General features: G+C 44.5%; 3 protein-coding genes across 4 annotated transcripts; 1 reads left to right on the forward strand and 2 right to left on the reverse strand.

Annotated features, from left to right (window-relative positions):
- Positions 1 to 11430: 11430 nt before the first annotated feature.
- Positions 11431 to 17145, forward strand: lhcgr (luteinizing hormone/choriogonadotropin receptor). The gene is made up of 11 exons (XM_056610100.1): positions 11431 to 11675; positions 11820 to 11888; positions 12486 to 12560; positions 12878 to 12952; positions 13270 to 13344; positions 13680 to 13757; positions 13959 to 14027; positions 14380 to 14454; positions 14857 to 15036; positions 15214 to 15267; positions 15380 to 17145. The coding sequence occupies exons 1-11, from the start codon at positions 11497 to 11499 to the stop codon at positions 16530 to 16532; spliced, it is 2082 nt and encodes a 693-aa protein (XP_056466075.1). The 5' UTR covers positions 11431 to 11496; the 3' UTR covers positions 16533 to 17145.
- Positions 17146 to 17252: 107 nt separating this feature from the next.
- On the reverse strand, positions 17253 to 20822 carry gtf2a1l (general transcription factor IIA, 1-like). 2 transcript variants are annotated; one of them, XM_056609060.1, is made up of 11 exons: positions 20540 to 20724; positions 20313 to 20414; positions 20068 to 20197; positions 19859 to 19908; positions 19458 to 19551; positions 19169 to 19368; positions 19095 to 19132; positions 18650 to 19061; positions 18270 to 18491; positions 17910 to 17999; positions 17253 to 17826 (listed from the first exon to the last, which is right to left on the reverse strand). In XM_056609060.1, exons 1-11 carry the CDS (start codon positions 20561 to 20563, stop codon positions 17719 to 17721), a joined length of 1470 nt encoding a protein of 489 aa, XP_056465035.1. In that variant the 5' UTR covers positions 20564 to 20724; the 3' UTR covers positions 17253 to 17718. The 2 variants fall into 2 exon arrangements, with proteins under 2 accessions (XP_056465035.1, XP_056465034.1); XM_056609059.1 differs by having other exon boundaries at positions 18650 to 19368; positions 20540 to 20822.
- Positions 20823 to 20995: 173 nt separating this feature from the next.
- On the reverse strand, positions 20996 to 26902 carry LOC130404369 (stonin-1). The gene is made up of 4 exons (XM_056609057.1): positions 26512 to 26902; positions 21894 to 23845; positions 21477 to 21679; positions 20996 to 21371 (listed from the first exon to the last, which is right to left on the reverse strand). Exons 2-4 carry the CDS (start codon positions 23767 to 23769, stop codon positions 21306 to 21308), a joined length of 2145 nt encoding a protein of 714 aa, XP_056465032.1. The 5' UTR covers positions 23770 to 23845; positions 26512 to 26902; the 3' UTR covers positions 20996 to 21305.
- Between the last annotated feature and the right edge of the window lie 4 nt (positions 26903 to 26906).

Here is a 26906-nt window from a genome sequence, read left to right on the forward strand (position 1 = left end):
ACCTGCACCCAGCGGCTCGCTTGCAAGATTTTGGCCTGAAGTTCTTCCCAGACCTATACCCTAACATTCCAATATGCATATCTGAGAATCAGGCCTCTCTTCAATAATGACAAAATGTAATGAGAGAAATACAGATTCACTTTTTGTTATCTCATAAGCGGCGTGGTGCCGGCTCCTTTTGACCTTTTGACCCCAGACTTCAAAGACGTGGCCACAGGCCAGCGGTGTCTACACACATTAAGCCACAAATGTACACCTCCATCCCGCAAAAAATGGGGCCTAGAAACTAACCTCTGTCTTATGTACATTGACTGTACTGTTGGAGGTCACGCCCCTTTTCCAGCCTTTTCGAGATAGCTAGGGATGCTAAAATGTTGACACACATTTCCCGGGGCCCCGAGAACGACATATGCAAGATTTCTAGTTCTAGCCCATAGAGAAAAAAAGTTTTCCCAAATGGACTGTCATTTGGACAAAGCCCCTTCAGAAGTGTTGCCTGCGAGACCTAATGGTTCAGAATGTGGTGGAAAAAGGTTTTTGAGATAGGAAGGTCCTACCGCCCTGAAATTTGAATACCATATTCTAGGGCCTAACTGGGACCCCCGCACCGAAACTTGGCCCGGTCGGACCCCGAGGGCAGGAAGGGGGGGCCTGCCCTTGGGGTCTGACCGCGCCAAGTCTCGGGCAGGAAGGGCCCCCCCTTCCTGCCCTCGGGGTCCGACCGGGCCAAGTTTCGGTGCGGAGGTCCCAGTTAGGCCCTAGAATAAGGTATTAAAATTTCAGGGCGGTAGGACCTTCCTATCTCAAAAACTCTTTTTCCACCACATTCTGAACCATTAGGTCTTGCAGGCTACACTTCTGAGGGGCTTTGTCCAAATGACACTCCATTTGGGAAAACTTTTTATCTCTAAGGGCTAGAACTCCAAATCTCGGATATGTCGTACACGGGGCCCCGGGAAATGTGTGTAAACATTTTAGCATCCCTAGCTATCTCGAAAAGGTCGGCAAAGGGGCGTGACCTCCAACAGTACAGTGTATGTACATAAGACAGAGGTTAGTTTCTAGTCCCCATTTTTTGTGGGATGGAGGTGTACATTTGTGGCTAAAGGTGTGCAGACACAGCTGGCCTGTGGCCACGTTTTTGAAGTCGGGGGTCAAAAGGTCAAAAGGAGCCGGCACCACGCCGCTTATGAGATAACAAAAAGTGAATCTGTATTTCTCTCATTACATTTTGTCATTATTGAAGAGAGGCCTGATTCTCAGATATGCATATTGGACTGTTAGGGTATAGGTCTGGGAAGAACTTCAGGCCAAAATCTTGCAAGCGAGCCGCTGGGTGCAGGTGCAACGAGATGGAGCACTTGCTGAGCCTGGACTTTCATAATCTTCGCTCTGTGAATGTAAAGGATGTTTGGTCGGAAGTTACGACGAAGAATCATAATGTGAATGGGAATATTCTATAAATCTCTTGATATCATCTTTCGTCGCAACACTTCTGCTGCAGCCACTTAAAGTCTCACTCCGAGAACCTTAAAATATGAATCAATCCATTAGAAGTATGAAAATATCTTCCCGGTGGTGCAGCAGAGCAAACAAGGTGTCCTTTGACATCTACGTTTCGAGACGATTGCAACAGTGCCACACATGATCATATTTGAATATGTTTCGGGGTAGTAATTAGCTGTCGATTTTGGAGGCCTTTATCAATAATGACCAGCTATAGATTTGCTTCCCGATGGAGATTTTTGACAAATTAACGTTAATTAGCATCTACACGTTAAGCTGAGTCCAATGAGATCAAGCTCGGCCTCTTGCTACACCGAGATCATGTCCTAGACCTAGGTGTACCATGTAAAATACATGTTACCATTAGCTAGAGTGTCGTTCTTGGTGTCATTGGACTCAGCTCAACGTGTAGATGCTAAATAACATGTCATTTGTGACAAATCTTTATCGGGAAGCAAATCAATAGCTGCTCAGTATTGATTAAGGCCTCCAATTTCGACAGCTAATTACTACCATTAAACATGTTCGAATATGCTCATGTGTGGCACCGTTGCAATCGCCTGGAAGCGTAGATGTTGAAGGATACCTTGTTTGTCCTCTTCCGCCACCGGAAAGATATTTACATGCTTCTGATTGACTAATGAATTGATTCAGCTATTCCCCCAGAAGTCTGGGGTCAAAAGGTCAAAAGGAGACGCCACCACGCCGGGGTGGAGCCAGATCTTCCTGCAAAAAACGTGCCCCCCACATACCGTTCAAAATCCACCCAAAATGTCCTAGAAGCATCCCAAAAAAAAATGATATTATTGGCCATTTTGGCCAACGTTTTGAAAGTAATAATATTTGAGGGAATATTTTTTTGTTGTGGTTTTAGCAGCGAAATGCACCGTGTGCGTGTGTGCGTGTGTGCGTGTGTGCGTGTGTGCGTGTGTGCGTGTGTGTGTGTGTGTGTGTGTGTGTGTGTGTGTGTGTGTGTGTGTCTGTGTCTGTGTGTCTGTGTGTCTGTGCGTGCGTGTGTGTGCTTGTGTGTGCTTGTGTGTGTGTGTGTGTGTGTGTGTGTGTGTGTGTGTGTGTGTGTGTGTGTGTGTGTGTCTGTGCATGTGCGTGCGTGTGTGTGTGTGTGTATAACACGCAATTTTATGTTGAAATGCGACGTAATCCAGTGTTCACGAAACGTACAGTGTCAACGTAGGTATGATTTTGGCGACTGGGTTGGCTCTCAGATATACGTGTTTCTAACAAGATGATATCATTAAAAGTTACATAAAGTAACAGTTTAATAACACAAACGCCGGAAGCACGTGAGCTGCTAGTTTAGCGAAAGCAACCTGACGTCGTTGAAACATGCGAGCGAGCCGATCAACTCCTAATAACTATAAAACTAAAGATCAGACACAATCACTGACTGAAGATTATGCAATTAAAAAGTATATTTCTCGCTAGAAATGTTATTAGAAACACGTTTAACGGTGAATCGGTCCTAAAATATTGCATTTCCCATTCAGATAATAAAGATTAATAAAGATCATACACATTCACTGACTGAAGATTATGTAAGGAAAATGTACATTTCTCGCTAGAAATGTCATTAGAAACGCGTTTAATGGTGTATCTGTCCTAAAATATTGCATTTCCCATTCAGATAATAAAGATTAATATAAGCTACGGCGTGTTCCGGAGCCGCGGGGGATTCTGGGAATTGGGGTTCTCAGTTGACAAATGGGGCTTTTGTTAACTTGTTTTGTTGTTAGGATTAAGTGGGGTTAATGGGTTCGGGATGTTATGTGGTTGTGTGTTGTTCTATTAACATTGTTCGTGTGTTCATTATTGTCGACACCGTCACCGAGAGTGACGTGACCATCGTTTCGCGCAGCTGTTCCGTGTTGAAGTCTCGTTCAATAAAAACCAACTCTCGTTGTCGAGCGTTCAATAAAAACCAACTCTCGTTGTCGAGCGTGCCCCCCCCCCCTACAAACGTGTCTCCCCCCCCCTCAACAAACGTGTCCCCCCCCCCCCCCCCCCCCCCCTTCAACTAACGTGTCTCAACAAACGTGTCTCTCCCCCCCCCCCCCCCTCCCCGGTCAACAACAGTCCACAATTTGCCGCGAAAGCCGTGAAACCCAAACCCCGAAACCCGCCTCCACAGCGGCACACGTGGATACTGTAGGTATAACACGCTATGTTTTACGTTGAAATGCTACGTATCCAGTGTTCATGGAAACGTACACCACTGACGTTTTTTTCTTGGCGACTGGGTTGAACAACCTGACGTCGTTGAAACATGCGAGCGAGCCGATAAAATCTTCCTAATAACTATAAAACTAAAGATCAGACACAATCACTGACTGAAGATTATGCAAGTAAAAAGTATATTTCTCGCTAGAAACGTTATTAGAAACACGTTTAACGGTGAATCGGTCCTAAAATATTGCATTTCCCATTCAGATAATAAAGATTAATAAAGATCATACACATTCACTGACTGAAGATTATTCAAGGAAAAAGTACATTTCTCGCTAGAAATGTCATTAGAAACACGTTTAATGGTGAATCTGTCCTAAAATATTGCATTTCCCATTCAGTTAATGCTGGGATTTGCGTATCATATGCACGCGAAATGGACGCATCCGCCCTCCACAGTAGTTAATGCTGGGTTTTGCGTATCATATGCACGCGAAATGGTCATTTGGCGTATGTACTGCACGCATTTTGAAAGTGTCAAACCGTGCGATCTGTACGCATATTGGTGAGACTGGGTTGGTTTTGGTACCCTAACTACGTCTTTGACCTTTCCTTCACTGACACTTATTGTATTTCAGTCTGCCTTTTCTCCCAGATAAGCATAAAGAACCTTCTCCCGCGCGGTAGAGAAGGGCCGAGAAACTCGCTTTCTCCTGCTCTCACTTCACACAGACAGCCCAGTGCCACTTTACTTGTATTATGTATTAGGTGCACTGCACAGCACACACACACACACACACACACACACACACACACACACACACACACACACACACACACACACACACACACACACACACACACACACACACACACACACACACGGGTACACACACACAAACATGCACATAAGCAAGCACACAAACACAGACACGCACACACACACACACAAACACACACACACGATACACATAAACCACAAACACACACACACACACACACACACACACACACACACACACACACACACACACACACACACACACACACACACACACACACACACACACACACACACACACACACACACACAGGTAAGCACATACACTTTTTTAAATTAGCGCACTTCATTTAACCACTTCTCACAGGACACCTTTCTCGTTGCAATTTTCAGCAATAAAGTATAATTTGCGGGCTGCCTTTCTCTCGGCCATAGACTCCACAATTGCATTTAAGTGGCGATGAGGTCAACAAGGATATCCATCATGGCCGCAGCCCCCGCTGAGAGCCTGATGATCAACGTCTATGCCGCGCAGACAGAGCGCCATTTAAAAACACCTCAACGTGCCCTTGCCCATCACCGCACCGGCGCTAAGCTCATCGCGGACCGCGGCAATTTATATGACCCCGGTGCGGAGCGAAAGACAGCCGTTCTGTACCAGCGGTTTGCCAAATAAATAAGTGCTTAATGATCTTCTCGCTCCCCCCGTCTTTCTAACTTCATTAGGGACCGGGGGGTGTGTGGGGGGGGGGGATTCGGCCGGGCGGGTGGCTCCGGAGGTACGGAGTGTGAATGTGAATCTGTTGCGGGGTCCACCTGGCTATACGACGCTGCCCCCCGGACGCCACTCTGAGCTGTGAGGGGAACCGACCCCCTGAATGAAGAGGTGGGAGCCGCGGTGACGTCCCCAGCGTTTTTTGTTTGGGTGTTTTTGTTGTTTCTGTTAGCAGTGATGTTATGCAGCGTTGCGTTTCTGCTGGTGGATTTAGGCCTATGCTGCATTACATAATGTAACATCTTCGTGGTGTTTGGTTATGTGCTCGTGTGGTGTTGTGCTGTGTTTTTCCCAATGACTTCTACTTCTATAATAATCCCATACAAATACGTACTGATAGTTCATAATCGATATCAGGTAGGCCTAGCTGAACTCCAATTCTAGTTTTCATCAGCAACAGTGTAATGAGACCAATATTTCACGCTGTGCATCACCAAGGGCCCGTACCATTCACACGCAGCTAGATTTAGGCTAATACAATCACGCCAAATGAACGAAGGCTAATGAATAAGTAGGGTGGGCATAATGCAAAAACCAAACCACATCAGATGACATTACTGATTATTGGATAAGCTGCCAATCCTGTTGAAGCGCACTGTGGAATCCAGAGATAGCATGAGTCAATAGTGCATTCACTGCATCAACCTCTGTGTGTTAGAGATGATCCCTCTATAATAAGGTATTTCCACAGGAACATTTGAAGGGCTTTAAATTACTGCATTTGAAGCTTTCCGTTCTTTCAGATTTCACATAAAACTCTAATGACCTTTGCGTAATTCAGTTTAGAATGTATAGTTTGCAACGGACATAATGCATAGGCCTACTTGTTGCACAATGCATAACTGATTGAGCAGAAACTTCTGTACTTTAGTCAATTTTAAATGTGATTAACCTTCATAGCTGTGGCTGTATTTCTGCAACTGCGGAGCTTTTTGTTATATCCATGTCTTTGATATGAGATTTTCGATTTCTGACTGAATTAGCCTATCTCTCTATCTAGTCTGACTCATAAACAAGCCTGCATTTTTTTATTATGAAAAATGTCAATAAGTACTCAGACTGATAACACTCAACATGAACTATGTAGGCTACTAAAACCAACGCAGAAGAGAACGAGCGATCCATATCTAGCGATTGCGTTGTCTAACCGCAAACACAAACTTTCGGCTTTGTATGTTTTGTCTCACTCTGCGTCTCTGTCTCCCTGTCTTTCCAGTTCTACCTCTCTCTCTCTGGTAGCTTAGCCTCGTCTCTCTGCTATCAGTGATACTTCTCCGGAACACCATGTGCATTTCCCAGTCACACTGACCTCACTGTGCAACCCCAGCGTTCCTCTAGGGCAGATATGAAGTGGCCCGGTAATAATATCTAAAACTCAGTGCCGTCTGCTTCATATGAATTAAAATCCAAGACGGATGCTATCCATCCAATCACAGTTATAATATAGGCAATCTCTGAGAGAGGACATCCTCTCTGTGCAGGAATCCAGGAGATTCTTGCATAAGCGATGGAGGGGGACTTTGCAGGGATGAGACTGGAGTGGTTCGATGGAAGGTGGGTGATAGGCGTGGATATGGAAAATATCCTTGAAGATGTTGAGCCGAACCAGGTGCATCCTTACCCAGTGTCCAAATCCACCTTGTAGTAGCCTACACACACAGTGCTTACTCTAGACTAGATGCACGCCTGATAAATGCACATTATTATGGGTGTTTAAAGGAGCCCGTTGTTATTGGCTGACTTGTGACCTTGGATACACGCACACATACACACAGACACGCACACACAGAAGGAGAGACTGAAGTGAGAGGATGAAGTGACGGCTTACTCCAAGATGCAGATGACCGTTTACGTTTGTGGTGCATCCTTTAAAAATCCTTTAAAAAATAAAATCCTCCGATACAAAGAGCTCCAAATTGAAACAAGCTTTCTGGATTTGTGGGATAATATGTGTATTATGCAAAAGATACTGATGAAAAAATTATGATGGCCGAGTGCTTTCAATGTTGACATATATTGTGCGTAATCTGTGGGATCTTGTGTTCAGTATGACTAAAATGTTCAGCCTGACACCTGCTGGTGAGTTAGAGGAACTGCAAGTACAAATGGGATGAGGATGATCAACGTGAGATAGAACTGAACAGAATATATTTTTATTTCAAAGAAAAAAGGAATGACCGGGTGTCATGAAATAGCTATTATCTTATTGCTGTACAAGTTTAGCTGGCATTTGTGCTACAGTGAAGAGGGTCGTGTGAAATGGTTAATGTTCTAGGGTTAAGATTTCTCTAATGCATTTTAGATGCCCAAGGACCCAAGAATAAGTGTCCTGATAAAAGAGACAGCAGCACTGTGTATGTGTGTGTGTGTGTGTGTGTGTGTGTGTGTGTGTGTGTGTGTGTGTGTGTGTGTGTGTGTGTGTGTGTGTGTGTGTGTGTGTGTGTGTGTGTGTGTGTGTGTGTGTGTGTGTGTGTGTTTGTGTTAATGTGTGTCTGTATGTGTGTCTGTGCTTGTGTAGTGTGTGTGTGTGCTTGTTTGTGTGTCACATCTGGGTATGTGTGCTACATGCCCGGGTGAGTGTTGTGTGTGTGCGCTTCCATGAGTATGTCACACAAGCGTTTGTTAGGACTTTGTGTGTGTCTGTGTGTGTGTGGGTGTGTGCGTGCATGTGTGTGTGGTTGGGGGGGGGGGGGGGGGATAGCCGCAAGGTTATTTGCTATTAAATTCAAGACTGCATAAATTTTGCATGATAATTCATAATGACTCCCCTGTTTGTGGGAAGGTTGTTTATCTCCTATTCATGCAACAGAGCGAGAGCGTCCAAAAACATGGAATATATAAAACCTCAAACACATTTGAACAACATTAATGTAGTGCGAGTGTGTGTTTGTGTGTCTGTGTGTGTGTGTTGTGCATGCGTGAGTATCTGTGTATCAGTGTGTGTGCGTCATGCATGCATATAAGTGTGTGCGTGTGTCTGTGTGCGTTCATGCGTGCATGCGTGTGTGGGTGTGTGTGTGAGTCATGCTGTACTCTCTTGGTTGACTTCCCTGGGCCATCATTTAGTGGCTGTTGATAGAAGGCACTACCCTCGATCGGAAAGCCTTGTTTGAGGAACATGGGCAGTTCAAAATCCTTTCTATCACAGTACTGCAATGTCTTACAATGACTTATCATTATGATGAAGCGAAATGTCATGATGTTGTATTGTTATAATACTACTCTCACTCAAAAGAAAAAATTTGAAAGAGAAAGTCCAACACAACTTTAACAAACACACGGTGACATGAAGGAGTGCATGGTCGGGTCAAAATGTGCGTGTAGCGAACCGGCCTCAGAGACTTTCTCCAGAATCGCTCATCCAAACAGCCTCACACTTGACACTTCCTTGGGTCCTCGGCAATTCACCCGCCAAGTATGAGGTCGATCGAATGAATGGTTGTTGAGAAAATGGTTGTTGAGAAAATCTCACTCCATGATCACGCTCAGTCATATCTATAAGCCTTTAGTGAATGATGAGGTCATCATTAACAGATGATGTATACACATTTGTAGGCGAATAGTAAGTGCCCAGCAGACCATTCTATCCAGTGGACTGTCCCAACTGGTAGGCTGATCTATCCATCATACATCTAGGGGGACACTCCCACTTGTGATGTCACTCGAGGGTAGATGTTGAGATGGCTTGTAATGGTTGATCACACCACCTACCTACCGTCTTAAAATAGGATCCTTTAACATATACAAATGTATGTTAATGTTTTGTTACTAATTAGTTTGTGTTAAACGAAAGGCTTATAAATGACTTATGACTGAATGTTGTTGTAAAGTCTTCACAAATTCACATGACATAAACATGTATGCAGAGACCCTAATTGGATGACACTGAAGTGTACTGAGCGGTTGTTGTTATTTGTTTGTGTCATGTCGAGTTGGTTTCCCTAATCATGTGTCACCATTGTGCGTGAATTGTGAATGTGAGGCAATTTTGTGAAGCGCTTTGGGCGGCCAATGGTCAGAAAAGCGCTGTATAAATGCAGTCCATTTACATTTGTGTTGGCTTGTGTTCAGACTATTTGTGTCACATCGCTTTCTTGTGCAATGTTGTTGTGTTGCGTATCATTGAGTCATCGTATAGTTCTGCTGTTGTGTCTTCGTGTATTTGTATTATTGTGTCGTAATGTCATTGTATAGTAGTGTTGTTTTTGTCTTTGTGGTATAGTTTCGTTATGTCGTTTTATAATATTTCTGTCTTTGTGTTATTGTGTTGTTGAGTCAGAGTGTAGTTGTAACGTTGTATGGTTGTATAGTTGTGTGTCCTGTGTGTGTGTGTACTCTCCCTGAGCCATAGCTCTGACCTGTGACTATCAGCGGGGAGCCTGCAGGCCGACCGCCAGCCGCCAGAGGTGAGAAAACCCATCCACCGGGAAGGACCTCTAGTAATAACAACGGTGGAAAAGAGGCGCCCGATGATGGCCTGCTCAAAAGGCTCTCATCCCACGGTCTACAATGCAGGGCTTATTTTTTAGCCGTGCAATCTGCTTTTGTCAAAGAAGCAATCCAACTGAACTAGTTCCATAATAGACCGCTGCCCCATTTTGGATACAATACCACCAATTAAGACTTCTGATGATTATTTTAACCGTATCTAGAAGTAAATATGCACCTGAATTCATAACCTTATATCCTAGAATGGTAAAAGGTAAATGAGCGCTTAAAAATAGCGCTCATTTACTTAATTGCCTACCGCAGGCAGTGTCAACCATGCAAGGTAACAGCCAGCTCATCGGGAGCAGTTGGGGTTTGGTGTTTTTCTCAGGGATACATCGACACTAAGCTCAGAGGTGCCAGGGATCAAACTAGCAACCTTCCGTTTACCAGTCAACCCGCTATACCTCCAGAGCAATGCCGAACCAAATACATTTGATGCATCTGGATGCCAGACACATGTGTGTGCAATGTTCAGAACACTGTATCCCTGCAAAATTATTTTAAACGTAAAATATACTTAGTGGGGAAGCTTTCCGCATTAAACTGGTAAACTTAAATTCGACAACGTTGTGCCTTGCTGTGAAGGAGACAGCAGGTCAGGGTCACCGAATCAGGAAGGCTGTTGGGTCTGGAAAGGGCAAGGATCATTTTACGAGTTGTTGTAAAATGATGCTGAAGTAGGTGCATGAATGGGGCTTATCTATTGAAAAACCACAGCCAGTATAAAGTGAAATACTAATGTAGGTTTGTAGAGGCCGTAGCCCGTAGGGTTTGAGGAGATGTCAGATATGGTGACATTATCTTTCCTGTACTATTTTGTTGGGTGAGAGGTATAAAAAATTATTTTCTATTGAAAAACACTTTCATAGATATCAATACATTATATTATAATATTTTTAGATTGAAAAACTGATCAGTTGCTAAAATTAAAAACGTATACATCATTTTTGTTAAAGGTAGTTTACAGAAAACAGAACACATGGTTTGTTAGGACTCCATGTTTGATTTCAATTAAGACATATTTTTCAACACATGTATGTCATTCATGAAAGGCGCTGTTGGAGGAGACAAAAGGAAATCGAACCCAGGACCTTTCAGCTGGGAGTCCACCCCACATAGAAAAGCTTGCCCCTTAGTTACATTTGTAATCAGGATTAGTTTGGATTTAGTTTGTATCCATAACAACTAAACACACAATTTAATTGGCAACTAATCTTTTGAGATGGCTCAGAAACAGCTCCTGCATAGGCATGCATGGCACCAAAAGACCTGTGTAGCCTATCTTTTTAGCTGTCGATATCTAGATGCCAAGCTCACAATATAAATGTTTTTGCTCAAGTATTTGGTCTGCTGTCCTAAACTGCAGGCATATGCAGAGAGCTGGCTCTCCGCCTATTGAGTCCTTGAGTCTCAAAATGACTTCATGAGTGAGTGCATTGTTTTGTATTTTGTTTGTTTTGCTTTGATTAGGCTGCTGGACGCGCACGTCTTGATGAACTTGATGGGGCGTTTACTCGTCACGTTGGTCTGCTGCACAGAGCGCAAGTGACGGCGCTCACTTCTGCTTGTCCTTGTGTGTGTGAGTGACGTCGTGCATGTGAGGAATCGTAATCGAGGCGCAGGTGAACAGACATAGTGGTTCAATCTCTTCCCGGAGTTTGCCATTTGAAGACACAAAGTCATTATCTATCTAGGAAAGACCTAGATCTCCTTTAAGGACACCGTGTGGTTGGGTACAGGCCACTTGGTTACGGGAGAAAGGATGACACATATGGCTCCACAGGGGTCACTACGGCTACTTTTCGCGCTGTCCTGTGTGGTGAACACCTGCTTCGGCCTGACCTACATCTGTCCGGCGATCTGTCGCTGTAAGGTGGAGACGTTTCGATGCAACAAAGAGACCCAGGGCATCCATGAAAGTGGGCTTTCCTTTCGACCATTGTAAGTAGCCGATTTGTATTTGTATTTTATTTATTTATTTATTTATTTATTTATTTATAAATACATCTATAAATTATTGATACATTTATATTGACATTTTCTAGTCATCATGTCTCACCGTGCACATTGTCTGTTACCTTGTAGAAGACTCAGCCATTTGTCCGTGAAAATAGTTCCACGACATGCCTTCAAAGACATCAACGTGACCAGAATGTGAGTTGCCCTCGTGCATGTATCAATACTCTGGTCTGGATTAGGATAGGCTGCTCTTACCCCGAGGGTAGAAAGCCCTAGAGGAAGAGATATATAACATAGATTAGGCAATAGTCCCACGTTTATTAATTGAAATATTACCAAATATTTTGTGGGCGGAGTTCAGGCTGGTATCCAGGCTACCAATCTCATGTCACTGAGACTCAAATTAAACCACCACTGATACTAATGTGGAGAATCTTGGCACAGCATCTCTAAAAGCCCAATCTTAAGAAGGCCATGGGAGCCCCTATCAGTTGTAATTACAATGCAATGTGTTGTATTAACGTGTCAATTTAGGATAGGGGGGATATAATCAAATAAAACAGAAAACTGCATTATCAAATTGAAAAGAGAGGATTGTCACCGGTACATCTAAAATGTTTGTTGTTATATAATACTTTAATATAATGAGCTGTGTCCCTTTTTTAATTGTGTTAACCTGGAAGCTATTGAAAATCTCTGTCTGCGAAATGAAGTGAATCAATTGAAAATATCATAAGGACTTTTAACTTCTCCTGTTGAAAGTATTAACAAATTCAACTTGTATTCTCACAGTGAAATCTCCCAAAGTGTCAGTGTCACAGAAATACAGCGCCATGCATTCCTCTCCCTGCACTGCTTGTCTGAAATGTAAGGCTCCAGTTCACTCACGCACACACACACACACACACACACACACACACACACACACACACACACACACACACACACACACACACACACACACACACACACACACACACACACACACACACAGTCCAGTTCACTCACACACACACACACACAGACACAGGCAGGCACATTCACTCACACACACCCACGTACACGCACACACACACACACACACGCACACACACACAAACGTATACACCACACAGCGTTGTTGCCCTTAATCAAGCCTAATTTATGGTCACGTGTGTTCTTTGGTCGTTTATTTGCTCCTGCAGCTCGTTGCAGAACATCATCAGTCTGAGATATATTGAGAAAGGAGCTTTCACTGACCTTCCGAGACTCGAGTACTTGTAAGGATTTCATTTCGTTAACAGTATGGGTTATTTTACTAAGGCACGCAATTTATTCTCTCCTGGCCTTCTGTATTTTATGTTTTGATGTCAGGCTAATCGAATCACCACACTGTTTCCATTAGGAAGTTGTGAAGCTATTATGCTACTAAATATAAACAATAGAGACAAAATGACAGCACGCATACTTGTAGTTGTGTCAATTGAGTTTCTTTAATCAACGAAAGGTCACAATAATGTAGTGCTTTAACCATGGAATATAAAGCTTGAACTGCGTAAACCTTTATGTTTTGGTCTAATCCACTTCTGTCTTAAAGGAGCATCCTCAATACCGGCATGGTGCACTTCCCCGACTTCACCTCTGTCTCCTCCCTCATGTCCAACTTCATCATGTAAGTGGATGCGTATTATAGCTGCATATGGGGGTTGAGTTGGGTGCTTGAAGAGGAGGCTGGTACTGTGTCCTTTTGTGTCCCTATATCATCTTGTCATGCACGTCAAACACATGCCTGTGTGGGGCCAAGGCTGTCAACTCGAAGCCTGAGAGTTACTATTATCTTATCTTCACACCGCCAACGCACAATTCTCAGCGCTGTCTCCCACAGGGCTGAGGCATCTGTCTCCACTGTTGATCTGATGAATAATAATAATTCCCCCACCTAATCGTAACGCTGGATATTTCTTAATGAAGGTGTTCCCGAAGCCTTTAACCTTTTTTCGTTTCCAGAGAAATGGCGGATAACACAAAGATTGACTCTATCCCGGCCAACTCTTTCAACGGTTTTGCAGAGGACTATATCTTCATGTGAGTATGTGTGGCATATAAATGTTTCATGGCCACCATGGTTAATATAGGAGCAATTGTTGGACATAATTTATAAGGAATGGTTTTGGTAGGTCTCAGTGCACATGTATAATTGAATGCAGAAGTTTGTGAACCGTATTTGATACATCCGTCTGGGATATATCCATTTGACTGGCAATATTTGTGAAATGTCCCTGACAGGAACCTGTACAGAAATGGTTTCAAGGAAATTCATTCTCATGCCTTCAATGGAACCAAGATAAACAGCCTGTAAGTACTAAAATATTAGTTGTGTGAGATGGTTGAATTTAATTTTATGATTAATGATGTTGAAACACGATGTACCAGCAAGTAGGAGTTATAAAAGCCAAAACATAGAAAGGACATGTCTTTTGTCCCCGTGCATTAGTCTCTGTAAATGGAAACGCAAGTTGAACTGAAGTCCACTCAGTTCTTTACTAAGTGTAAAGTGATGAAGACAATCAATTCCAGGAATGTTAATAGTTCCTTGCTGCTTCGACCGAGATGCCAAAAAAATCCAGAAAATAGCACAGATTTATCTTTCAATGGCCTACAAATTAAAGTTTCTGAGTTAACCTGTATAATTAAATGTGTCTTTCAGAGATTTAAGAGACAACAAACATCTCTACCATATCCATGAAGGTGCTTTTGACGGTGCTTTGGGACCAATTGTGCTGTAAGTGCCAGTGGCTGATAATGCAGTTGGCTGTACGTGTGTCTCTGCCTTTACTGCCCCCTATTGGACAAAATAGGCACTTCTAATAACCTCTCAACTCACTCAAAAATAACTGCTATCGAGCCATAGCATGCTTCAGCGATGATTCTATTGAAAATCTGGTCATCATCAATTCGTTTTTCAATTGAATGTGGACATTAACATGATTAATGGTGCAATTAACACAGCATACAGAATACAAACTGGGTAATGGACGGCAAACCTGCATATCATACACATCAAACAGTCTTCACGAGCTAGACAGGCCTTTGGCTTTTGTTCTAATGTCAATATCTTGCAAAACAGCTAATTATCCCTCTAAGCCTAATGCTTGTTTATACATTTCTCTGGTTCCTTCTGCAGGGATATTTCCTCCACAGCCCTGAGTTCGTTCCCCGCTGAAGGGTTGACGCAGGTGAGGTTCCTGACAGCGGTGTCTGCCTACACTCTGAAGGTCCTGCCCCCACTAGAAAGCTTTACTGAACTGCGGGAAGCTAACCTGACGTACCCCAGCCACTGTTGTGCCTTCCAAAGGAAACAGAGGTAGCAGAACACGAACCGCAGCAGTAAACACAATCTTCTCATCATTTCTTCTCATCATTTCACGCCATCACAAACAACAATACAACTCCTTAAAGGCTTAACTGTGACAGATGTATGTTTTAATTCCCGGGGTACTCTGCTGTAACTATGTTGTCTCCCAAACATTTACATCAAAAGGGAAAGTGCATTAAAGAACCTCACAAGGCTCTGTGATGTCAACGAGGCGGACATGTAAGGACATGTTTTGTTGCGCAAACACACAAGGCCTTGTTCGCTTTTTCCCATCTAGCTTTTCACCAGCTTGACAGATTTTACAATTATTTTAACCGTGTTTACTCCATAGGGAACCAGCAGACGATGGTTTGTACGGAATCGATTACATCACCTCCCAGTATCCGGACATGGAACTGGACTGCCTGAACAGTTCCTTCATCAAGTGCACCCCAAAGCCCGATGCCTTCAACCCCTGCGAGGACTTGCTGGGCTACTCCTTCCTCCGCTCCATAACCTGGGTCATAACACTCTCCGCAGTGGCCGGCAATCTGGGCGTGTTGGTTATCCTCCTGGTTAGCCACCAGAAGTTGACCATTTCCCGATTTCTAATCTGTAACCTGGCCTTCGCAGACCTCTGCATGGGGCTCTACCTGTTGCTGATTGCAGCCATGGATTCCTACTCTAGCCCTCAGTACTATAACCACGCCGTTGACTGGCAGACTGGTCCGGGCTGCAGCGTTGCAGGATTCTTGACGATGTTTGCCAGTGAACTGTCGGTCTACACCCTGACCGTGATCAGCCTGGAACGTTGGCACACCATCACCAACGCCATGCACCTACACAAGCGGCTCCGGCTACGTCACGTGTCGTTCATAATGGCCGCAGGCTGGGGCTTCTCTCTATTGGTGGCTCTGCTCCCTCTCGTGGGGGTCAGCAGCTACAGCAAAGTGAGCATCTGCCTGCCCATGGACATCGAGACGCGAGGCTCCCAGTTCTACGTGATGGCTCTGCTGATCCTCAAGGTCGTGGCCTTCACGCTGGTCTGCCTGTGCTATGTCTGCATTTACCTGAGCGTCCGCAACCCCGCGCTCACCACACACCACGGAGACACCAAGATCGCAAAGCGCATGGCTGTGCTCATCTTCACCGACTTTCTCTGCATGGCACCCATCTCCTTCTTTGCCATTTCAGCAGCCCTGCGTATGCCCCTCATCACGGTGTCCCACTCCAAGATCCTGCTCATCCTGTTCTACCCCATCAACTCCCTGTGCAACCCCTTCCTGTACACCATCTTCACCAGGGCGTTCCGCAGGGACCTCTGGCGGTTCCTTCAGCGCTGGGACTCCTGCCAAACCAAGCCTGGGATCTCCAGGAACCAGAAGAAGCCCGTGCGCACGATCATTGCCAACAACAAACTGTCAGGCGTCAGACCCCCCTTGTTTAACTTCTATGCCTATCACATCAAAATGCAGGGTTGCTTACTCAACAAAGGAGAGACATGATCACAGACTATCATCACTTGGTCGTTATCTCGATTGGTCAAAAATTGTCCCGGCTCGGAATGGCTATCTGCTGAAAACATCAATAAAAAAACCTTTTCGTTGTGCTTCGGTCAAGAGAACGATAAGCAGCTCATGTATCGACAAAGATGTAGACAGACAGGTCATTAGCACTTGAACAGCCCACCAAAAAGGGAATTAAGTACCGCAATTCAAGAGATGAGTACAGATAAAATGGGCTGCAATGACAGACTATTTGTTAGGGGAACACAAGAGCATACTGGGAAATCATGTGGTTCTAAGTCTTCTTTGGTTTAATTATAGGTCTTATGTCACAACTGTATATCGTTACACTGTGCATTTGGTAGACAGAGTTCCTTCAGACATTCTGCAGAACAGCGATGGCATCATGACGGGGTTCCTCAGTAGTCTGGTGCTACCTGATGATTAGAGATCTCGCCGGAGCGTTGAGAGACCGACTTGTGAGTCAAGGGTTCCTGGCTCCTGAGGGTAACTCAGGAAATATCCCATGAATGCAGACAGCACCAACTCTTTCACACACTACTTCTGTCCAGTTTAATATGAATGTAATGCACACTCAATTTTTGTAATAAAGAATTACTTGAAAAATGATTCGTAGGCCTCACTTATTTTCCAATAGAACTCGATTGATGGAGTTGAAATTTAGTTTGCAGTCCAGTTTGTGTGTCAGACTAAAAGTAAAAGTTTGAATTTTTGCATGTGTTTATTTGAGTTTTGCAGTAAATAAACATGCCGTCCAAGAACAGAAATGTGACAAATGAATAATCAGCAAGCCAAGGAGCCAGGCAACCATGCCTCGAGTTCAGTATTTAGGACCGTTCTGTTCAGTGTCTAACTTTTTGTATAGGATTTCAGAGAAAGCAACAGCGTTAATTGGTTTTGTAACATATTTTATGTGCCTTGGTAGAAAACAGTAGAATTTTTCATTCAGCGTCATAGTTATGGAGGCATATGCAACGCGATATAAAGAATACATCCAACAACAAAGAATACTCCTCAATAACTAAAAATAAATAAATAAATACAGACAATAAATTCTCTTTGCAATGCAAGAAAGGCAGAAAAAAAAACAAAATAAAAAGGTGGACTCGTCAGTGTCATGATCGGTGCTTGGTTCTTCAGTCCCTGAAACCAGACACTAAAGTAATCACCACTCCGCCTCTCCGATTGCCTTAGAGAACACGTAGTCTCTGCCTCCATAGCACATCACCGCGTCCTTCAGATGGAACTTCCAGCGGTTCTTGCTGCGGTGAATCTGTCAGAGTAAACAGCAACCAAAGTAATACCAGTGAAAGCATACAAGGGCAAATGTGAATGTGTGGTGAATGGACCAAGTACCTTGTCATACTGGCACACGATCACATTGTCTGTGTCGAAGAGGTCAGGGATGTCCTGGTCGTGCACATCGTCTCCCGAATTCAAAGGATCCTAGTGAAGTTTCAAAAAGGTTTTTTGCACCCGTTATATTCAAATACATTTTGCATGATCCAAAATCCTATTTTTTTTACTCAGATACGTTAAAAGGGCTGATATACAAGTTGAATTTAAAGGGCTCCAACAGGTACCAAACTATTGTATGATCTCTTGAAGTGCCATTAGATATATGGAGCATCAAAATGTTAAAAAAAAAAAAAAAAAGCCCAGCATATTGAAACCTTTGGGGGAATCAAGCAGTCACTTACACCAGTCTGAACATACCTCTTCAACAACATCAGCGAGCTCATCCACTGCATCGCTGTCACTGCTGGAAGAGGGGCTGTCCCCCGCGCTGCTGCCGGCCCTGATCGCCTCTGCATTGATCATGCCCAGGAAATCGTTATCTTCCAGCGCGACTTCATCTTCTGCCTCGATATCCGAGTTGTCAAGAGGACCGTCCAGTTGAACAATATCCAACAACTCAGGGTAGCTAGAAAATACCGGCTTGGTGGTAAATCGGAGGGGGGGGGGGGGATATAAAATTACGGAATGGAAAGTAACCTCAGATACCGAACTGAGTTTTAGGGCGGGGATAAGACATAAGCACGTGAAAAATAAGTATGTTTAAGGCTTATGGATGAACATGAAAACAAATGTATTACCTCAGTAACAGCCTTGTTCATCTCATCTTCGATCACTTGTTTCAGGATATCGTCAATGTCTTTAGAGACCGAACCTGCTGGGGCCTGTGCCAACGTCTCGAGAGACTCCGAGAAGAACTCGGAGATGGGTGTGTCCACACCTACTGCACCAGGCTCCTGGCCTGGCTGGAACCCCCCTTCCATCATCACCTCTGGTTGCTGTTGGAAGACTTGAGAGTGCAGGTTCACAGCAAGAGGAACCGGAGGAACCTGATGGGAAGCAGCGTTTTCCTGACTTGGGTTATAACTGAGGTTTTTTTGTGGCTGCGGTGGCTGAGATCCTGCTGGTGGCTGAGATGCTGGTGGTGGCTGAGATGCTGGTGGTGGCTGAGATGCTGCTGGTGGCTGAGATGCTGCTGGTGGCTGAGATCCTGCTGGTGGCTGAGATCCTGCTGGTGGCTGAAAGGCTGGTGGTGGCTGAAATGCTGGTGGTGGCTGAAATGCTGGTGGTGGCTGAAATGCTGGTGGTGGCTGAGATGTTGGTGGTGGTGGTACGAGGGTTGTTGTTGAAGCTGGCCCCACTTTAGGCACAACAGTTTTGACTGACAAAGTGCCGCCGGCTGGTTGAGGGGCACTGGACTCTCTCCAACTGATTATCTTCTGTGTGGTTTGGGAGAAGGGGTTGCTGCCAGCAGGGCCCTGGGTTACTACTACTGGAACGTTTACTTTGTAAAGTTGACCTGGGGAAAACAAGACGGAAATTTAACCGAATTAGCTCATGTTATACTAGAAATGTGGTCCTGTAAAAGGTAACCTACAAATGGCTTACCTGAGGCAGTTTGCAGAGTCACCCCTGCTGGTATTTGCACTGGGTAGGACAACCCAGGAGGAAGAGAGAATGTAGCAAGGGTCTCAGTGCCTTTCTGTATAATGCAAGACAATTGTGCAAATATGTCATTTTCTGGAAGATTAAGCCAAGATGCACTTTGTGCCGTTTGTTAATGAGAAAAAAACATGAATGGAAAAGTGTCCAGTCTGAAATGTAGTATGACCCACATATGGCAGTCTGATTAGAGATTAATGATCCAACATCAAACATTTGATTAATCTAATATTATTTTTTTTAACTTGTAAATGTGGAGATGTTTCTCGTATGTAATTTAGTCATTTTAAATATCGGATGACCACAAAATATGTAACGCAGTTTATTTTGTAAATTTTAAAACTTACCTTGAGAGGGAAATGAAATGCATTTTGACTTGTAGGTATCCCAACTGCAACTGAAGTTGTAACATTGGAATATATAAAAAATATCAATTGATGATTCAAATAATTAAACCATGCCCAAATCATGTAATCATCTTCAAGTAACCAACAACGGATGTTTTAGTTAAGAAGACATCAATAGGTGGGGTAGGTGACCGTGTCCCCATGTCTACCTCTGGGCCTGCGGTCCTCATCTGAGTGGTTGTAATGGGCAGGGAGCTGGAGCACAAACTTTGAAGAGGTGATGTTGTTATGCCTTATGTCTTCCAGCGCCTTCGACGCCATCACCTTTGCCTCCCACATCTGTAGAAAAGCCGCCACATGTAGAATAGCGTCTTGATAATTTTGACGAATGTGTTTTTGACGAAAGTTCGGCGTTTCTCAAGAACATTTTAACAGTTTGAAAGCTTTGACTCACTCGCTTCAAATCGTCTAGGACGCGGTCCTCAAGTCCTTCGTCCAAAATAAGTTCCCGCATACTTTCAACCACATCCTCAATGATAGACATGTACAGTTTGGCCTGAGACAGCCATTTCATAGAGAAGGTTAATGACACATTAGCTCACAAAGCTAACATTAGCTATGCGCACACATTTCAGTAGACGCGTGAATTGACAGATAACGACAGCAAAAACCTTCGCTTACCACGTTTCCCGGGTTGCCCAACATAGTGTTCAAATGGACGAACGTATTAGAACATGAAGTATTCAAATTGCAACTTTGTCAGTTAGCCTACATGTAATGCCGCTGAACACTATACAGAGGGAAAATGCGGTTGCATCGCCGTATGCACACAGGTGACAACGTGTCCCATGGCATTGCCAATCAATGATCAATCACTGCCGCTCCGGGGTGCGCGAGAGAGGCCTGGGAACCAGGTGAGGTAAGGGGCGTGGTCAGGATGAGAGCGAGCGGGTCGGGAGCATCGATCAAAGCGTTTGCCTTGTCTTGATATAAAGTTATATGAATGACAAATACAATTTCTCTTTGGATGTTGCGAAAATGTGTACATAAAACATTTGGTCAAATACGCAAAATCATTTCCTGAATAAATGTTTACACCAAATATTGATTATTGTCCATGTTGATTACTATTACATACACAATATACAATACAATACATACCACATTTATTATGTTTGCAAAGGGTGCCAGTCCTTGACAGAGGCATACAAAAGCAAATACAGACATACATATATTAATATTATTATAATTTTAAAAATATAAAGTGCTAGACAAAGGACATATCATATGGTTTAAAATGTTAAGACTATTTGAGCCTTTGTAAAAGGAAACAGAATTGGTCCACTATAATGGTACAAAGGCTACTATCATGTGATTAGATTAATTTAACACCACGAGTGTCACCAAGGGTCATTTCCCTCTGTGAGAAGACGATTTGGCAAAGAGTTCACTGTGTCACACACGCAGCTTGCTTCTCCGTCTCCGTCTCAATCCACTTCCTTTCAATTTCAACCTAAGAGGACAGATCAGTCGGTTAGAGATGTTGTAGCTCAGCATCCATCTTGGTTTGATGTTTACTTTGTACACATCATCAGGCCAGCACGGCTCGACATCTCACCTGACAGTGATACCGGGTCCAGCTGGTGACGTGTTTCTGTGGCTGGATGTCGTTCACCGTGCCCAGGGACCTGATTCTGGTCTGGGAGACCACTGCCCCCAGGATCTCACACTCCATCGTGACGAAGGGGTACCAGTCGTGTGGGATTTCCTGGTCAGATCCTAGTTCCAGCTTGCAAGACAATGAGTGAGGATGGTTGACGGCTGCGAGAAGAGAAAAAATAAATAAAAAACAGTTGCAGTTAATACATTTGACCACTAGACGGCAGGCAAATCTGATTCAACTGCTTTCAATATGTTGATGGCATGATTAAGCATAGCAGTTCGATGCGTGACCACTCTGGAATTGTTTGAAAGTGTGTTTAAATAAACACTCAAGTTCCCACTTAGTCGAGTATATTATATGACGTCTTCTTACCGGTATTTTTCGTCGGAAGTTTGTCAATTCTCCAGACGATAGCCGAAAATACATTCTCATACTTCACGGTGCCAAGAGAAACGTGCATGACCGGTTGGGACTCCTCGGCGCTGACAGCACCCAGACACGTGTTCCTGTTCATGCGGGCCTTCAGCGACCTCTGGCGCAGTAAGGCCACCGTCTGGGACACTTTGACCCAGTCCCCCGGCACCGGGATCCAAATCACCAAGTTCTCGCAGAGTGGCTGCGTGTCACTCGCCGTGGCGGAGCTGGGGAAACCCGCCGACACGTTCAGGAAGGCCTGGAGCTCGACGTAGGCGCCCTGCACCGTGACCACCGCCTTCACGGAGAACGGCAGCTCGGTGCAGCCCAGAACCATGGTCTTGAACCGCATCAGCTCCGCCCGGCACGCGTCTGGCGGGGAGAACTTAATGAGCCGCGACCTCTGGAACTCCACCTCGTTGATGCAGTTGTGGAAGTGGCAGTCGGTGATCTCCATCCAGGCCTCCGAGTCCCCCTCGTTAGTGTAGCTGGAGTCGAAGCGGAGGAGCCCCAGGTCGTTCAGTGCCAGGAAACAGTCCGCCTCCCCGTTCAGAAAGGCCAAACAGTGGATCTGCGTGAAGGCCGCGCGGTCGATGACGCCGCCGGCCTTGTCCAGCTGTACCCACAGGTGATCCGTTATCTGCAGGGCGAACTCCTGCTCCTCATAGTGCCGCCGTGTCTGGTGAGGTACGGGCAACCTGAAGATCTCCTCCTCGATGGAGGCCAGGAGGTCCTCCATGTCGCCGTGCTCCATGGTGCCAAACTTCAGCAGTTGCTCTACTTCGGCCTCGTGGGTCACCTCCAGCTTGGGATGGTAGCGCTTCTTCTCCGCGTAAGAGAAGTGCTCCACCTTGACCGTGAGGATCTTCCGGGGCTCGCCGTGGCTCTCCAGCTTGGGCTCCGACGGTCGGCAGTGAGCGAGGAGCTGGAACTCCTTGAAGGGCTTCTCCAGCCCTCTCTCGTAGTACATCTGGAGCACTCCCCCTGCCAGGAGCCGAAGGTAGATGGGCCCCCACTGGCGAGAGGACATGCGGTTCTTCTTCTCAGGAATCCGGAGCATCAAGGACCAGCCGTCTCTCTTCTGGCCGCGGAACAGACCCTGAGGAACAAACTGTGTTGTTGCCTCCTGTGACAGCCTGGATTTTAACTTTGTTTTGCAACTCGACTCCCTGTCTCCGTCTCCTTCCAACTCCTCGGTCCCTGCTCGTAGGCCCTCCAGTTTGTGGCAAATATAAGAAAATGAGTTCTGAAGTTGGTCACGTTGCGGCACGCCGCCATCTTTGGTCCGGATAAAAAAGCGAGGCGGGGCATTGTCACATTCAGAGTCTGAAGAGGAGCTCTCTAAATCCACACTGGGGTCGGTTCTGTCCCAGAAGGGGTTGTAATGACCACGGTTCCCCCGTGAGGAGGTAGAGAGGCTGGGTCCCTCTGACGTCTGACTGCAGGCCCGTGGGCTACTCCCCGTCCCCGTGGACGAGGAAGGAGACGTGCTGGAGAGACTGTGCTGAACGACCTCACTCCTTTCCTGTGTCCTTTGGGCAAAGTTGAACGGAGATGTTGTACTTGGAATGCTGCTGACAGGAGTGCAAAAAGGAGTGTTGCAGGGAACGGAGGATCTTCCATTGGGACTTAATGGTAAGTGTGGGGATTCGAGGAGACCGTTGAAGTTCCAGGAGGTATCTCTCACAGACGGGATCTCCAACTTGAGGCCATTAGGACGGGGCACCGATCGTTTGTTGGGTTGTCCTGATGATGATAGGGATTTTGGGGGCGAGGAGATGGGGGTGCTGTCATCCTCAAAGGTCACCCAGTTTGTGTTTTTCATGGAACACATCACTGGGCTTATCTTGGTTGCCAGATGTTATCAAATCCTCCTTCCTGGGAAGGCTGGACTCTGTTTTACTGGACCTCTGTAACAAAACAGGAAAGAAAACATCCAAGTTATTATTGTTGTTAATAATTCCTAAAAGTTCAGTCTAAGAAAACAGAACACTTACGCATACACACACTTAAAGCTAACTAGCTAATGAGACCATATACCATTCGCCATTGATTTTTCCTGATAAATGACTAAACAACAGCCTATTCTTTGTTCTCTTGTGAATATTAACAACCTTTAAGAAAATTAGTAATTTTGTCAACTCTTGAGATTCACCACCACTCATATTTAATTTCAGATATTTTTAAACTAGATCTCTTTTTAAATGTTAAAATGTATATAAATACAAACATTTATATAAAAACGGTTAACAGGAGTGCATTCTCTTCACAACTAAATAACTTTCTGAACAGCACATGGCAAACAGACGCATTTTCTGAGATAGAAGTTGACATCATTCAGATGTTATAACATGCAATGGAAAAAAGCCAAACTCTTTGCCACAGCAGCAATCCTGTAATCTAGTTTTACATAACAAAATAATAATCTGGCATATGTAAATATTTTAACAGAGATGTAGCAGATTTTTAAACATTCTTTCAGGCAATTTAATATTTGAGGCTGTATTCCAGGCTGAAGTTCACATCAACTAACAAATAACATCCCAGACATCAAAATCCTAATTAAATATTTACTAATGCTAGTATTAAACCTAGGGAACACATGTTTACCCCTCCTAATGGCATGAGACTAGTGTTGGTGCCAAACATCTTCCTGTCTCATCATCACGGCGCCAAGTCAACTGTGAGAATTAGGCTACGGCTCAGAGCAGATTGTAATACTCTACACTAACTGGTACTGAGAATAGCTAGCTAGACTACATTAGAAGATGTAGCAGCATAATAATTGCAGTACTATGGGGTAGAACAATTGGATTGGATACAGAAAAAGGTTGTCTTTGTAGTTTTATATAGACTATAAACCATTTGTTGTTCTTCATTGTCATTGCTGGGCCAAACATTAAATCTGCATTTTGATCCTCTTCCAACACCCCTCATCATGACACAAGACACAGAGCCTCATTTCCCTGCAGATTTGAATATGAGGGAAAGAAATAATTGAAGACACAAAACCACAATTACAGCCTTGCTTCGTGATCACAGCTATTTCTTGCATGGTGAAGACAACCAGTGTGCAAATACCCCCTCTCTCTATAAATAACTGTGGGACTTAGAGAAGCGATTCAAGATAATGGGGCTGACCAGACAGAATGTTTCGGCTGCACTGTGATGAGTGAATTATTCAGATCTGTCCATGTTTTCTGTCCACTGATGCCCATTCTGTTTTATGAGGAGGGGCAGAGGCATGTTGTCTGAGTGAAACAATACAAACAAAGAAGGACGGAGCAAGTTATCCACTTTCGTTACCCCATTATCTCAGTTCGGAAGAACCACAGAGTCAACATCAACTCCGGAGTTTATGTGTAAACTTTGTAGAGGCCGGTAGCATTTTTAGCAACCAAGCTTATTCTCTGCTGAGGACAGGGAAGGAATTCCACACATTCCTCTGGGACAAGCTGCTTTTCACACAGGAAATACCATTAGGCTTTTTTTTTTATGAGATCTGACAGCAAATATGTGGTAGATTGTGTCTTTATCAACTCACTTTAAGATAGGCCTATCTAATCTTCAGCTCTTCAAAGCAGTGATGCCTTTCATGGCATAACAGACAAGCAGATGACCAAGCAAAGCTTTTACGGAATAACAGACTATCCCATGCCTAGGGGTTTACAGGTGTGGGATCTTTTTTTAAGAAGGGTCACAGAGACTACAGGAAATAATTAGTGTTTTACAATAAAAACGAAAAATTAAATGAGAGCATTTAAGCAACCAACGGAGAGCCAATGTTAACTGCCTGGCTGCTTCCTGTATTGCCTCAAGACTTTGGCAAGCTCTCTCAGGTTGCTGCAAGCTGTGATATTTAATTACAACTGATTTAGGCCTACTGGACATTTATCACCCTTATCATGCCTGTGTTTGAACAAGAAGGGCATTCTTTTCACGTTTTCAACCGGCCGCTTTATAATGAAATCCAGTTTTCCTTAATTAGAGCACTTTAACTCTTTTGCAAAAAGTTATTGTTTGTGATGAGCAGCCGTCCATCCAGAATGGAAAGAACAGCCTTAATCCCTGGAGCGAAACATTCCCATGTTTCCTGTTCGATTTAGAGATCTGATTGATCCCAGCCCTGGTCCGAGCTACGCAACACACTCACTCTGTAACCTATAATATGTATGAGTCCAACTTCCCTTGGCTTATTCGATCGCATATTCGCGGATTGCACTCATTATGCGTTTACAATCACGTAGGTTTACAACCGGAGAATGTTCCAAGTGGGTCAGATCAGAGACCGTTTAGGTAGGCCCGGGATGTTTATAAGAGGCCCGCTTCTGGTGCCGAAACGGTCCATTGTTTTGGGAGCGAAAACTTGTCCCGAGTATAACTAGTCGCGTCTGGCGTTGTTTGGGTCGCTCTTAACATAACGGTATGCGCACAATGTTATTGCATGAGCAACACATGTGGGGGGTTCATTTAACTACGTCTGACTTTTAGACGAAACACATCCATCCCGAGTTGGTAAGTCGAGAGTAAAACCTGCAACAAACGTGTCAGAAAACCGCGAAGGTGATATACTCACACAAAAACATTTGCAGGCCACACGTTCGGGACGTTATCCGGACTTTTTCCTGTGGACCAGCCACGTCCGAGTTCCGATGTCGGTGGGTGTTCGTCAAAATGGCAGAGCGCAAAAGCTTGGTAGTTGTAATAACGCAGCGTTTCCCCCCTCCACACTCTGGTGTTGTAACGGGACAGCCCTGTCAAGGAATGAACGGGGGAGGATGCCCTCCCTACACCTCCCTGAACCCATGTTCTCCCCATGACCCGTTAAAGAGGCAGGGCAGGGCTTTAAAAGTGGAAGCTTATTTTGAGTTGTGTTTCATGAAGACTCGCTTTTGTTTGCATGACTTTGTAGACTCTCTGTAGTGGTATTAAAATCCCCTTCATCTTGCTCATCTGGGTCACGTTTTTTTT

Source organism: Gadus chalcogrammus, chromosome 15, assembly GCF_026213295.1.
Source record: "Gadus chalcogrammus isolate NIFS_2021 chromosome 15, NIFS_Gcha_1.0, whole genome shotgun sequence".
Classification (NCBI taxonomy): Eukaryota; Metazoa; Chordata; class Actinopteri; order Gadiformes; family Gadidae; genus Gadus; species Gadus chalcogrammus.